Source organism: Psammomys obesus, unplaced genomic scaffold (genome assembly GCF_907164565.1).
Source record: "Psammomys obesus unplaced genomic scaffold, mPsaObe1.curated_primary_1811, whole genome shotgun sequence".
Lineage (NCBI taxonomy): Eukaryota > Metazoa > Chordata > Mammalia > Rodentia > Muridae > Psammomys > Psammomys obesus.
In genome coordinates, this window is record NW_026596040.1 from 22,776,892 (window position 1) to 22,792,507 (window position 15,616).

The 15,616-nt window shown below is 47.8% G+C and overlaps 1 protein-coding gene across 4 annotated transcripts in view; it reads right to left on the reverse strand.

The window, feature by feature from the left end:
- Positions 1-1,045: 1,045 nt before the first annotated feature.
- Positions 1,046-15,616, reverse strand: part of Ablim3 (actin binding LIM protein family member 3) — a 115,327-nt gene continuing 100,756 nt past the window's right edge. For 2 of the 4 annotated variants that reach the window (XM_055622636.1, XM_055622637.1), the window contains 6 exons: positions 14,951-15,015; positions 13,398-13,545; positions 10,548-10,577; positions 9,987-10,045; positions 8,187-8,247; positions 7,342-7,422 (listed from right to left, as the gene is read on the reverse strand). In XM_055622636.1, the coding sequence (XP_055478611.1) occupies positions 7,400-7,422; positions 8,187-8,247; positions 9,987-10,045; positions 10,548-10,577; positions 13,398-13,545; positions 14,951-15,015 (386 nt within the window). In that variant the 3' untranslated portion in view covers positions 7,342-7,399. Of the gene's footprint in view, positions 3,000-6,839; positions 6,921-7,341; positions 7,423-8,186; positions 8,248-9,986; positions 10,046-10,547; positions 10,578-13,397; positions 13,546-14,950; positions 15,016-15,616 lie in introns of those variants that run through there. The other 2 variants (XM_055622639.1, XM_055622638.1) reach the window with 2 other exon arrangements.

Genomic DNA, 15,616 nt, shown 5'->3' on the forward strand with positions numbered 1-15,616 from the left:
GGCTACCGAATTCAGAAACCTCGTGCCTTGGGCTTCTGGTTGCTCTTATGGTTCAAGCCACTTTCAACAAGGCAGTTTGGACTCGCAGGTAAAAGGGAGTGGCCTGCTAAGACCTGGGAGCTGGTCTTTCTGCTTAGCCCAGCTGGGAGGACTCCTGGCCCTATGGTGGTCATGATGTATCTTCTTCAAAGTTGTTCCACCTGTGTGTTGGGGGGGTGGTAACCCTGGACACCTCTTGGGTTGCTAAGAAACCTCATTGAGATACTGTATCCAAAGTCCTCTTCGGAGAACTTGGCACACTGATGGTGTTTAATACAACTTTTGCTTGTAGAGTCTTATTTGTGATCAGGACACCCTCTACTATCTCGGGGTACACTGCTTTTGGCAGAGAGCAAGCTGGATGGGGTCAACCTGGTGTGTTTGTAACTCCCATGCAGGTACATGGAGGACAGGGGACAGACAGCCTTGGTGCTGCCTACTTTGTTTTTTGAGGCAGAGTCTCTCACTAGGATTTGGGGCTTGCCACTTAGGCTAGGTTGGCTAGCACCAGAGCCACAGGTATCTACCTGTCCCTACCTTCCCAGCCCTGAGATGTAAAGTGCACTGCCATCCCCAATTTTTTTTCTGTAACGTCTATGGCTAGAACTAAGGCAGTGGTTCTCAACCTAAGGGTCGTGACCCCTTTTGGGGGAGTTGAATGACCCTTTCATGGGGGCTGCATATCAGATAGCCTGCATACCAGATATTTACATTCCAATTCATAACAGTAACATAATTAAAGTTATGAAGTAGCAACAAAAATAATTTTATGATTGAGGGTCACCACAACAGGAAGAACTGTATTAAAGGGTAGCAGCGTTAGGAAGGTTGAGAACCACTGAACTAATGTCTTTGTGCCTTAACAATTTTAGTGGCCAAGCTATACCCCAGTCCTGGTCTTTAGTTGCTTTTGTGCCTGGTCAGTCTGTTCTGATATTAACTGTCTCCCCCCTACCCCCCTACCCCTACCCTCACACAAGAAACAAGAAGAAGAAGTGGGTTTGGGTTGAAATGATGTGCTTTTATGGGAAACAAAAATATCCAACAACAATAACAAAAGCCCTTCAATCTCACAAGTTGTTAACCAGTGACAATGAGGCAGTTTCAATGATTGCATCTGGCTGGGGACATTTCTAAATGGGTCAGGAAAGTTGAAAGACATTGGCCAAAAAAGAGAAGTTGCAGGGAGGTGACATTTTAAATGATTAGACTTCCCTTCTGATCCTTCCACCCCGTCGCCCTTCCAGCTTGCAGATTCCTCAGAGCCTTCCTGATTCCGTTGCAGGCAACCTCTTCCAGAAGCTTCCTTGGTCTGCCCCAGCTGCACACGCCTTCAGCAACGTCTCACACACTTTCTCAGGCCTTCATCCATCACTTTCTGCCTTGCATCCGTTATGTCTGGTTCAGCATCTTACCAGGTCTCCTGTTACTCGTCGTGACCCTGAGAACTAGGGCCCTCTTTGATTCATTCCCAGTGCCCCTCCCCCTCCCCCCACTCAGTGCTCAGCATTCAGCAGGTGCTCAGGAAGGGTTTGCTGAAGTCGGTTCTACACTTGCCACGTCGCATCCCCCGCCTCTTGAGCATCATAATTGTCCTTTTAAACTTCTCCATCTTTCCTCTGTGGGCCGCCCCAACCCCCAATAGAGTGATACAGGCATCTCCAAGAAGGAAGAGCTGCCACCAACCAACAACTCAGAATTGTGGTGGGGGTGAGGGAAGGCTCTGTCTGTTTCACCTGTTGCAAAAAGCAGGACAGTCAGTCCCCGAGGCCACCGGGACAGTGTTGGTCAATGCCTCATTCTAGAATCCCCTCAACAGCCACGCTCCTGAAAGCTTCTGAGACCCGGCCAACGTTGTAGCAGGACCTGGGGGTGGGGGTGGGTCCAATCTGAATGCGTTGTCATCTAGGGACCAGTGGCATAGACCAAAGAGCTTTCTTTGGGATGTGTCCTAGTCTCCCTGCACAGGGTGGTGAGTGTGTTTGGATGCTCGATGGAGCGACGGTGGGAACGTTAGCCCTGTGGTGTGTAGAAGATCATCAGGCACATAGATTGTAATAAGGCTGAAGAGTACAGGCTGCAATAATGGCCTCTCATAGAAAGGGGGAAGGGTGTGTGGGGGGTGCTAGGGCCACTGAGGTGTGGAGAGGAGCCAGTTGGGGGTGGCAGAAGGGAAGGGAAGTGCCTTTTCCTTCTCCTACCAAGAATTCTAGATTTGCACGAGGGAGTGGTCAGGACCGAGGGTAGAAGGAGGGGTGCTGCACTGAGGAGAGGCCAGGGTCCATCCACTCTGTACTAATGTAAAGAATGAGGCCCACACATCTAACTACATCACCCCAAAGAGCCCTTAGCTCCTATTTGGAAGTGTAGAGAAAATTCTTCACGTGGCCTCAACTCGGACCTCACTGATTTGGGTGGATCATTGTGGACCTTCCACCGAAGGGCCCATCTGTGACCGCAGTGTGTGAAAACTGCATGGCCAGCATCAGCCCAGGAGACTGGGGAAAGGTCCTGAAACAGGGAGTAGAGGCTCCTCCAGGCACCTTTTAAAAGTAGAGTTAGGCCTTGGGGACTCAAGGTAGGACAGATGTTTCAGTATAAAAAGGATCCCCAGTGAAAGGATGGAGTCCCTTCAAATCCCTTCCCAGATCCCACAGCACTTAGAAAAGAGAAGCAAGGAGCATAAAAATACCTCGATGATGTGGGCTCGCCTGACAGTACAGAAAAGCAAGTCTCATGGCAGGCAGCATGTTAGGTCCCATTATACAAGAGGATTATACTGCGTGTCGGGATAGAGATTTACATACATCTTTATATAAATGCATCTATATGTATAGAGCCTCCGCCTAGAACAGCCGGGCTTGCTTCTTCAGTTCGTTCCTCTTCCAGAGGGCTAGCCTCTCGAACTCTGAGATGGTCATGCCGAAGACTTGGTAGAACTCCTCCTGGGACAGGTGGCGCTGCGTGATGCAGAGGGGACACAGACAGCGTGAGGATGTGAGGTGTGGGGACAGCAGCCATCGCCGCACCTTCTCCTGGGGGGCCTCTGGGGGTGCTCTGGCTCTCTTTGCCTCCATCTCAGGTGGGTGTTGAGTTTGCCCAAGCACCACTTGTGTACCCTGGCTGACCTCACCTTTAGGAATTTGTGCTCCAGGTATCTGCACCCGCTACACGTGTGCACGTCGTTAGTGCTACCCAATTCCCCTCGGGAAAGAGCGAGGGACACCTGAGGATCCGGGGTGCACTGCCTCTTATCGACGTTTTTACAAATGACCTAACGGAAGTGTGGAAGAACCAGTGCCGGCCAGGCATGGTGGTGCACGCCTGTAATCCCAGCACTCTGAGAGGCAGAGGCAGGTGGATGGCTGTGAGTTCAAGGCCAGCCTGGTCTACAACAAAGTGAGACCAGGACAGCCAAGGCTACACAGAGAAACATTGTCTTCAACTCCCACCCCCACCAAAAAAAAAAAAAAAAAAGAAAAAGGAAAGAAATCACTGCTGTTATTTTTCTGCCCACTGGAATGTCCTTTCTTCTCCTTCTTGAATGGAAACAAGTTTGTCATAGGATCAAACATCGTTCTGTATTTCATGGCAGGTTCCCCTCCTTCCCTTGTATTTCCCCTTCCTCTCTTTTCTCAGCATTCTTGAAGGTTCATGTCAAAAGCCTTTAGACTTAGAAGTATATGACATTTAAAATAGAGCAAAATATTAGGAATTGATAGATTTAAGTGATGGGTAGGTGGGTGTTCGTTTTACTATTCATACAGCATTTCTGGAAAGCTGAAATTTTTCAAAAATTAAATTTAAAATCAAGTTTAAAAAAAAAAGAATTAAGTGCATTTAAAGTGTGAAATCCAACAAGGATCTGTACAGCTTTGGAATGGCTGTTCTAACTGTACAGAAATCCATTGAGATGCACATACTCGATCTGATCAATTTCTGTGTACTTTTTACAACAAAGTTTCTTTGAAAAGGAAATGTACGGCCTATCTTTTTCCTGCAAGCTTTCTGGATTCTCTGAGGATTTTGTATCTCTAGCTGGGTACTAAAGGACACTCAGTGAGAACTTTGCATACAGCTACATAACAATTAGCCAGCTTGTTGGCTTATTTACGCTGTGAGCGAATATTTTGACAGTTTTTAGAGTTAGCTAGGCAAGGATGTATGATTTTGGACAAATAAGTAATCCTTCGAAGCCTCAGTTTCCCCTTCCTGAAAAAAAGGACCTTCCTAGTGCCTGCCTCATTGGTATGGCAAGAGTGAACCAAATCACAGGGTGCCCGGACATGCCTGATTTGTGTGGTCTTATCTCTCTGTGTGAGCTTTTTGAGGACTGGTCAAACATGATCTGATCCCCATTTCCTGTGATGTCAGTCCCTTCTCTTCCTCTCTGCTGTGCTCTTGTGGTCCCAGCCACACTTATCTCTTGATATCTTCCCTCACACAGGCTCACTTCTACACTCAAGCCTCACTTCTGCATGTTCCCTCTGCCCAGAAAGTACTCACAACAGCATGGCTAACTTGCTCAGATGTCATACGGTGGTTGAGACCTACTCTCATCCATTTATTTGCAACCGCAGCTTGCTCCTCCTAACTCCCAGGCCCATGCTCAGCCCCCCCTGTGGCTTTTTACCCTTCCCTGTATCACCTGCTAGCACAGTGTAGCACTTGTTTTTCATTTGTGTCCTTTAGTGTCTGTCTTCTCGGGTAAGAATGCAAACTCTTAGAGATCACAGTCTCCATTTTGTTCACAGACATGGGTAAACCCAGACAACAATACTTAGCACCTATGTTGGATTTTTAAATTAAAAGCTTAATTTGCTGTTATTTCATGTACATGTGGATGATGATGATGATGATGATGATGATGTATGTGTGTTGCACATGTCACAGAGCATGTGTAGAGGGCAGGACAACTTTGTGAACTCCATTCTCTCCTTCCACCTTTTACATGGTTTCTAGGGATTGAACTCAGGTTGTCCGGCTTGCATGGTCAGCAGTTTTACCTGCTAAGCTCTCCTGCCAGCCCTATAATAGAGTCGTGATAAATATTTGCTGGATAAATGAATGTCTGTACTCTGTACTACCTGAGGATACATCAGGATTCAGAGCTGGGGTAGAAGCTGGGCCAGTGTTTCTAACTCAGTGCTACATTGTAGACGTTCCTGGGTGACTTACCCTGGATGAAATGGATTGACCTGTGCTCTTTCCCCAGGTTGTGATTTAGCTGATCTGCAATGAAAGTTCTCTGAAGTGGTTCTGATGCCTGGGAAACTGGAGCTCATCAGGCCCCAGTTTTGGGGACCTGGGAAGCTTACATGTCTTAGAGCTATCTCTTTTGAGATAGCTGGGAGCTGTCCCCTTCAGCACTAGCAGACACCTGAAGCTTCTTGTTACGAAGATAGAAAAATGTCCATGTTCTTTGGGCTGCTAACCCAGCACAGTAGACCTGGGGACACTTACAGAGCTGCTTTCCCACTTGCAGTCCCCACCTTCTGCCTCTACCCCTGGGCGGATTCCTCAGTGTCAGAGCAAGGCTTGTTCCTGTGCTCTTCCTGCATTCAAGTCTACCAGTGTGTTCTGCCATCTCTCCTAAGCAGGTCCTATGGTGTAGGGAAGCTCAGGGTCAGCAGAGGAAATGGTATAAATGAGAGTGTGTGGGGCATGAACTGCAGTCGGATGCAGGCAAGGGGAGGTGGCAGGACCAGACATGTGACCCATACCAGGGGAGGACTTGAGAAGGATTTGCATACTGTGATCCCTAGATTGGGCCCTAAGAAAGGATACAGCCACAGCACGGGAAGGAGAGTTAAAGGCATGGAAAGCCAGGAAGGACACATCCTGGCACAGGGCAACACATGTTCCAGATCAGAGGTAACTTGGGATGGGTACTCTATGCTAAATAAACGATACTACCCAGTGCCATGCCCGGGGCCCCTCTGCTCTTTTATCTATACTGTTTCAACTGCTCATGGTGCTTTTCTTTATGTCCATCCAAACCCGACCTACCTCTTCCTGTAAGTCTGTGTCAACCAAGCAGGTCTTAGTGACATTCTTTGGATAGCAGCCTATAACACTGAGCCAGTACTTAACCCATGGCTCACTGCCAAACTCTGCTCAAAGCTTGATGTATATCCTTATCCACCTGTCTTGGACCCTTGAGGGACGTGCTAGAGGGAAGGGCTTATCAAGGAGTGAACAGCTTCAGTGCGGTTATCGCTTGGCTGAAGCACCCACCCAGTGATGGCGGAAGCAGAATGGAGACTTGGGACTTGGGATTTATTTATGCTTTTGCCCTCTAAGCAGAGCCATCTACCCATCACAAGACCCTGATTTAACTACAGCCCTGAGTATGCAGGGACCAAAGGTAGTTGTTGTTCTGCAGACAAAGCATCAGCCCCAGATGAGGAAACAGGCAGCTGTGCACCCCAGACACCGACTAAGCTGAAGACGGGAGAGCTTAGAAGCAGCACAGCCATTGGGCTGTGCAAACTCACTCACGTCTCTGCTTTTGCATCAAGCTTCAACGGATACTTAAATTATTCATTCTGCCCTGAGCTGAGTCGGCTCTGACAAATGTGCGATCTCTTTAATACCAAAGGTCTTAGTAATGTACAGCACCAGCCATGTCCAATGTGTGCCCTGAAATGGCCACGAATGCAGCCTGATGCAAAACCATAAATTTACTTAAATCACTGGGAGATTGCCTTGCGATTTTTAAAAAGAGGTTCTTGAGTGTGAACTTTAGAGATGGCAATGTCATGTTGCGATGCCAAGAAGTTGGACATGCCTGTACATACCTCTAAGCGGGTCCGGTCCACATCCTTTGGCAGTCGGTTTCTCCCTCTTGTGGTCACCAGCAGCAGCTCATATGGGTAGATCTAAGGAAAAAGGGGTGGGGCATGTCTAGCTTGGGTTAGGGGGGTGAGTTTGTCATTTCTAGCTGCAGTTTGAGCCTGGGATGCTGCTTCTATCCACCAAGGCCAGACATTTAGTCAGGAGGAAAGACTGGGTCTGCCCCCCTTGGGTGGGCATGGTCCCCAGAGTGCCATATCATTGCTAAAAATAAGCTTGGTGGTGGCAATTGACATGAATGTGGGCCCAAGGATTTACGTATCTAAGTATCTAATAGTTGGTGGCTGTTAAGCTGCCCAATTGGCACCTGTGGTGTTCCAGAATTCTTAGGGACAGGAAAAGGGTTAGAAGAGACCCAGGAAGGACTTGGGGATAAAAGGCCAAGGAGAGACAATGTTAGCCCTGAAATGTTCTTCATCTATGCTTCTTCTCTGCATAGATGATGCTGCCATCCTCTTGCCGCTCCCCAAGGTAGTGGTTCCCAGAATCTGGAGACCCCCAGGGTCTATGTGTTCTTTACCTTGTACTCTGCAAAAAGAAAAGAGACACGCACCAACTAGGACCCACCTCTGGGCTGGACGTCACTACACTGGCCTCTGCCTCAGGTTCCCAGGGGTCTGGTCTCCACAGAGTGGTTGTGCTAAGCTATGGGAATCCCTGTCTTCCTGGGTTCACCATGGATGGGCATCCAGGCTTGTGTGAGCACAAAGTGGGGGCTGGCTGCCCTGAGATGGCTTTATGAGGAAAGTAGCTTTTGAGCTACGTACAATAGGGAGAAAAAGAATCCGAGACAATGGATGGAGCCTGGGGACGGGACCTCCAGCATCTAGGGGTTCCTTAGAGGCTGTGGTATGATCACACAAGCCAGGCTCCAGCCAGCCGGTGGATCCTGGCAGGGGAGCTTTTCTGGCAGAGAGCATGGATCTCATGGAGACTTTTCTGGGAACAATGTGCTGTTGGCTCTGATTGTCTCCCTCCACCATGTCTGACTGGAAGCTTTAGCTCATCAGTTCAGGGTAATCAGCACTCTCAGAAAGCTCTGAGAGCCCGGATGGAACAGATGGTCTGGAAGGCACCCAAGGCTGGGGATGAGAGAGGATGAGGGAAGAGGAGGGAAAGGGGAGAGTGGAAGCATCAGGAAGGGGGAACTTGGGGTTTGGACAGAGCCCATCCTGGGGAAAGAACCGGTAGCGGTGGTTCACAGGTCAAGCAGCAGTTCTGAGCACTCCATCCGGAGTCTCCGGGAAGTCTCAGGAGGGCCCACCCCTGCAGCTCCAGCCTGCCGTGCTCACCTCGCATGCCCCAGTTGACTGCGTTCATGCTGTCATAGTGGAAGAGGTCTGCGCTGGGTGTCTGTAGGGAACATAGAGCCAGGCTGGCCTGAGAAGTTCACGTCTGCTTCCCAGAAGCACTCGCCTACCTCCAGAATGTGGAGCAGGGCCGAGGCAAGGGACTGTCAATAGCATCAGTCTCAACTCAGGAAAACATGTTCTTCCTGCAATTTAGTCCCAGCATTCAGCAGGCAACCAGTATGGATCCACTCATTAAGTGGAATGAATGGTCGATTCAGTGGAAGATCTTCTACAAGATCTCCCCTGACAGGTAGTCCTATTGATAATGGCAAGGCACCCCTTCATAAACTCTTAATCTTCTTTATCCTGATCAACCTTTTTCATAACACTGTCTTCCAACATTTTATGTAACCGGATTTATTTCCCATTATTACATATTAATACTTTATTTTCCCCTACGTTTCTAAACTCTGGAGATGGAGAGATGGTTCAGCCATTAAAGGCTAGGCTCACAACCATATATATATGAATGAATGAATCTAAACTCCAAAGAGAAGAAATCTAAAGAAGTGTGTACAAGTGTTTGGCCTATATGTAAGTATGCGCACCATATGTGGACCTAGTGCCTTTGCATGCTAGAAGGTGTCATTGGATGCCCTAGAACTGGAGTTATAGACAGTTGTGAGCTACCATGTGGGTGCCAGGAACCAAACTTGGGTCCTTTTCAAGAGCAGCCAATGCTCTTAACCACTGAACCATCTCTCCAAACCCTGGACAGGGATCTTTTGTTTTGGTCACTTGCAGGTTCTAAGCACTCGGAGCAGAACCTGGCATGTGGAGGAGGCTCTCAGCAAATCTGCTGAGTGAATGAAAGGATGGACGGGTGGCCTGAATGCCCTGAAGGCAGGCTTCTCCACAGGCCAGGGCCACAAATACCAAACACTCTCTCTAGCGGTGCCTCACTGCTTGTGTGTCCCAAGATCTTCCAATAGAGCTACGGCTTCTACTCCTGGCCCACTTGCAGTATGTACTCTCTACAACAGACAGAAGGATCCCACCAAAAATCCAAGTTGGGTTCACAGGGCACATCTACAGGGCACCCTCTGAAGTTCCTTCCTGGGTGTATGGCTTCTAATGATATTCCCATCTGGCTTCATGCCCCCACTCTTTCCATTCTGGCCACGTGCCTTGGCACTTCTGGCCATTCCATTTTCTTACTTATTGTTCATCTTCTAACTAGGACTGTGAATGTCATAGGAAAGGTGACTTCATTCACTGTAAGATTCTCAAAACCTGGAACAGTGCCCGGCACTTAGTAGGTGCTCAAAACTCAATACTTGTCACAGTGTCCCTGCCCTCATCACTTTGTTCAGGTTCACAGCAGTATTTTTCCTTCCTTTCCAGCCACTAAACCAGATCACTGATTCTACGGAGGTTGTGTGAGCTGCTCAAGAGCTCAGGAGGCTTGAATCCCAGCTCCCCCTCTATGACAGCCTGGGCATGCACTTCTCGTCTTTTTGCCCTCATTTGCTCCACCCACAAAACAGGTTCCATGTTGGTGACCACCTTGTCTGAGGTGTGAAGTTAGTTGGTGCTGGTAAAGCCCAGTGGGTGCCATAGAGTTCTTTCCTAGCTGCTCCTTAGGGCCTCTTCCTACCCAGCAACCAAAGGAGAGGAGGAAGTTACTGCCACCTTCAGCAGCCCCACCTCTCCTCCAAGGCCTTTCTTCAGTTCTACCCAGGTCGTCTGTAGGGTTAGAGTGTTAGCATCTGGGGGAAGAGCCCAGCACAGCCCCCTTACCCTGTGCAGCCCATTTCTTCTGTAGGCAGGCAGGGAGGCAGATTTGGAGATGAGGGGATCTGAAAAAGAGGCAGAACGACTGTCAGGATCCCTGAGCCAAGGTTCTTCTCTCTGGGCTCATCTGGCCAATACTACCCTCAACCTAGTGGGAAGTGGGATGGGATCCAGGGAATAGCAAGTTCTCCTGAAGTTTTCCAGACCACCTTGGGGAACCCTGCTCCAGCGGAATTCTAGGCCCACCAGAAGCACCTACTTACACACTCTGGCCTTGACTTATACACAACCATTCTCTTAGGACAGATGCCCGTGTTTTGGCCACAGGCCTTGGAACCGGAGTTAAGCTCAGAACCAGGCAGGCAGGCTCTCAGGTGGGTGCAAGAGGCATGTTCTTATTCCTTCTCTTTGAGAGAACCCCAAGTGGAGACCCACAATCCAGCTATGACGATGGTGGACTAACTTATGCTCAGACTCTGTCTGTCAAGCCATGGGGGGCTGTGTGTTATGGCCTTGACTCTGTCCTTACAAGATACAGGGGCTTACGGTGGGGCAGGCAGAACATACCACTGTCGGCCAGGTAGTGTGAACGAGGGGCTGCAAGAGAGAAAAGTCCAGATCAGTGCTCACGGGTACAGATGGGCATGGTGGAGACATTCATCTCTTACAAAGAAACATGGCTGCACGCTCAAAGACTCTGGCTGGTGGGAAGGTGGGGCCTCGATCATCATTAGTTCCAATTAGTCAGTTTCTTTCTATTGAATCTAAATACTGCCTTCCCTTTCCCTCCCGGTTCTTTGCACCTGGCAGGGAACACATGCTCTGGGATATTTGTCGCATTGATGTAGCTGGGACATAAATGTATGCATGTATGCGTATATGCCTTTCTATATGAATTTATGTATTGTGCTGCTATGGAGGACAGGGCCTTACACATGCTAGGCACATTCTTTCTCAGTTACACCCCTAGTCAACAGGAGCAGTCTCCCGTGTCCTCGGAGATCCAGAGCCTGAGATGGAAAACAGCGCCCCAAGTGGTTAGACAGGGAAGCAGTTTCATCAGTTCATCCAGCATCTCTGCTCTTGGTAGATTCTGATGTCAGACAAATTACTTAATCACCCTTCAGTTTTATCGTTTGTGGAATGGGAGTGACAGAGTCTCCTTTGTAGGAGTAGTATGATGAATACATATGTGCTGGATAGTTTTATTTCAACTGGACACAAGCTAGAGTCATCTGAGAGAAGGGAACCTCAGCTGAGAAAATGCCTCCATGAGAGGGCTGTAGGCACACCTATAGGGCAGTGGTTCTCAATCTGTGCATCATGACCCCTTTGGGGAGGGGTCAAACGACCCTTTCACAAGGGCTGCATATCACATATCCTGCAAATCAGATATTTATATTATGGTTCGTAACAGCAACAAAATTACAGTTATGACGTAGCAATGAAAATAATTTTATGGTTGGGGGTCACCACAAGAAGACAAATTGTATTAAAGGGTCACAGCACTAGGAAGTTTGAGAAGCACTGCTGTAGGGCATTTTTTATTAATGATTGATAGGGGAGGGTCCGGCTCACTGTGGGAGGTGTCACCCCCAGGCTAATGGTTCTGGGTCTATAAGAAAAACAAGGCGGGAAGTAGCACCCTTCCATGGCCTCTGCATCAGCTCCTGCCTCCAAGTTCCAGGTCTGCTTGAGTTCCTGTCCTGACTTCCTTTAATCATGGACTATGTTGTTGAAGTATAAGCCAAATAAACTTTTCTTCCCAACTGGCTTTTGGGCCTGGTGTTTCATGACAGCAATAGTAACCTGAACTAAGACAGTCTGACATACTACAGTAGGATCCTTGGCACAGTGGCAAGAGAGGTGTCTCAGTGGCTAAGAGTATGCGCTGCTGCTATTGTAGAGACCCACGTTCAGTTCCCAGCACCCACATCAGGGGTCTCACAAGAAGTAACTTTAATTGCAGATCCAGGGCATCCTCTGCACTCATGTGCACGCGTGCACACACACACAGACACACAGCAAAATAAATCTTTAAAAGGATATTTAGGACTAGTGCTGGCCCACACCCTTAATCTCAACACTTGGGAGGCAGAGGCAGATGGATCTCTGTGAGTTTGAGGCCAGCCTGGTCTACAGAGTGAATTCCAGGACAGCCAAGGCTATATCACAGAGAAACCCTGTCTCAAAAAACCAACATATGTATATATCACATATATAGATATCTATATCTTTATATCTATATCTCATAGTCCCTAACCTACACATAACACTCCATAAGGCTGGCTTTATCACCATCCCACTCCATCATCAGTCTCACCAAAATCAGGATTTAACAAGGTGAAGAGGGGAAAGTCTATGGCCTTAGGTTCCCTCCAACTCAGATCTGACCCTAGTTTAGTCACTGACTTGGCTTTCTGGTCATGGGCAAGTGGCTTAACATTCCCCCTCTCATCTGTAAAGTGAGGAATAATAACTTTCCTACATTGTGTGGGTTGTAAGGACCAGTAGTGATGTCTGCGAAGGCCTGGGGCAGAGGAGTATGATCAGCAATGCCTTCCATCACCTAGAAAGCAGGGACTGGAGGTAAGATTTCCGAGCAGCACTGAACTCCACAGGGGTAAGAAAGGAAGGAGGCAGAAGGAGCAGGTGTGCCTCTCCGGGAACAGGAAGGAGCTCCACGAGAGCCTCAAGTTGGAGCGCTTAACACTTTGCTTCCTTGCTTCTAAATGATGAGAGGCTCAGCACTTCAGAAAAGGGCCCTGTATTTTTAAGCCACTCAGATGACAACATTATACAAATACATATATACATACATATACATATATCTTATATAATTAGATATATGTATACATGTATATGTATGTAAATATGTATATTTACATACATATACATATAATTATATATGTATATATGTATATGTATGTATATATGCATGTGTATGTATATATGTATTTGCATATATATATTTAATTCAATTAGAAGTCATGGCTCCAGAGAGCTCCCAAGAGGTGGTGTGACTACTCAGTAAAGCATGGTGGTTCCATTTTGATGCTCCATCTGACCTTCTGTCCTGTCTATGTTCCACACCCACGGGAGGCCCAGAAGGATGGCCAGAGAGTCAGAAAGTGAGAGAGCCTCGGGCTGCCTTCACAGCCAGTGCTTCCTGATCCTTTCATTAGTTCAAAAGATTGGATCTGGAAGCTGGCTGAGTTCCAACACAGTTCTAGCGAGAGGCCCAAGAGGGAGACCCATTTCTATGAATTCAGTGTCTTTGGGCATCTGTACCTCAGTTCTCTATGGGCAAGATGTGGGGCTCCCACTGCTTTGGGCAAGAAAAGGCTGTGATTGTGTCTCACAGGGTGCCTGGCCCAAAGCAAGCAGCCAAGAGACCCAGGACAGGGCAGTGCTTACAGCCATTGAGGGACATGTCATAGCCGGCGGTGTGTAGGGCCTCCCGGCTGCTGGTGGAGCTCCGGGGAGGGGTCCAGGGATCCGCATAGGAGCTTGACCTTGCCTTCATCTCTTCCTTCAGAATCAGCCGGCCAATCCCACTCTGGAGCTGGGGGGTGGGGGAGGGAGGAGCATGCAGTTAGGAGGAGGCACTGGGGCAGGATCAGGAATGACCGAACCACTGTACTTGACAGGAGCCTCTGCTGACCCTTCTAGAGCTCTCCCTCCCGACAGCTGCCATGTTCTTCTCTGTGAGTACCTCGCTGTTCCCCAGGTAGTCCTGAGGGCTGGGGGAAGTTCTGAATCGGGTCCCCAAAAAGGTCTAACTAGTGACAGAATCACATTGCCTTGCCTACGGTCACTGGTTCAATGATGCGAAGCCATCCCCCTATTTTACTTGAAATGAAAGATCATACAATCTAGAAATTAATGATTATGAAGCTGGGTCATCGCCTAGTAGCCATAGTTTTAGGAGCTCTCACTGACTCGGGGTCTCTGAAGATCCTTAGACCCTTTGCTCATCTCTTAAAAAGGCGGTGTGGCACTTGTACATACCCCATGCAATTGTTCACAAAAACTTATGTAGGCTTTCACGCCTTCCTTCTTTCATCATGCTTTCCAGGCTCACTCACACAGAGGTGTTCATCATGACTTCATTTCTTTTTGTCCGTGTAAATACTTGCTCACGTATGTGTACACATGAGCACCTACGTGTGTGCGTGCACGTGTGCGTGTGTAGAGGTCAGAGTTCAACATTGGGTTTCTTCCTCAGTCCCTCTCTACCTTATCTATTTTTTTTATTTCTTGAGACAGGGTCTTTCACTGAAAATCACTGGTTCAGCTCAACTGGATGGCCAGAGAACTCCAGGGACCTGCCTGTTTTTGTTCCTTCTGTCACCAGCACTGGAGATGTGTACTTTTATGGATGGCTTTTATATGAGTCCTGGGATCTGAACTTGGGTCCTCATGATAAACTCTACCAGCTGAGAATTCTCTTTGATGCCTCCTTTCCTTTTAATGCCTAATTAATAGTGGATAATATAGATACACCATTTTGTATTCAACCATTTGTGGACTGATGGTCATTGTGTTGTTCTTACTGTAGGCTATTGTGATAATCACTGCTATGAACACATAATTTGCTTGGCTGCTTGTTTCCGTATCTTTATATTTAGAAAGGGGACTGCTGCATGGGTCCTATGATAATTTTTATGTTTAACTCTTTAAGGAACTGTTAATCTGTTTTCTACAGGGCCTGGGCCACTTTGTGTTCTTACTAGCAAACAACCATTTTGAACATGAAGCCAATGCAGAGGCAAACATCTTAAATCAAAAGAGGCTTTCTATTTGAGCAGCTGGAGCGTAGTCACTGAAGCTAGTCTTGCTATCTGACTCTTCTGTTAGGTACAACTATGCATTTCTTTTGGGATGATGAGTTTGAAGTTGGTTTTTGTCACTTGCAAATGAAAAAAGAAAGACTCTAAGTATTTTATTCAGGGACGTAGCCCTCTCACCTTGTGCATGCTTCGGTCAAAATCCTCTTCCTCTCCTCCAGATGAGAACCTTCTGGCACGGGGCACTGTGGGAGGGCAGGTGAGATTAACCCCAGTGTGCACTTTCTGCTCAGCCTCCTCCCTCCCTCCCTCCTTCCCTCCTTCCCTCCCTCCCTCCCACCCCCACCCCTGCTCTCCCAGCCACTGATCCCTGTTTATTTCGGTTATGGTTGCTTCTGAGGCATACTCTTTCTCTAAATGTAGGCTTCTTAGAAGGTAATGAAGTCACCCCTGAGCTTCTGTAAAGCCTTGTTTAGAAAGGAGGTTCTATTAATAAAGCCAAATGTTGAGTTAAAGTGGACACTGATGGAAACTTCTCCACACGATAGGAAGAAACAGCTTGGGCTGTACAATGAGTGTAATGGTATCTGGAGGACTTTGCCTTCCATCATTTTTTAATTTAGTGATTTATTTTTATTTTATAATTTTATATGCATTGGTGTCTTGCATATCTATATGTCCACATATCTGTGTGAAGGTGTCAGAGCCCCTGGAACTGGAGTTACAGACAGCTGTGAGCTGCCATGTGGGTGCTGGGAATTGAACCCGTGTCCTCTGAAAGAGCAACCAGTGTTCTTAACTGCTGGGCCATCTCTCCAGCCCCTCCACTTTCCATCTTTAAACCCT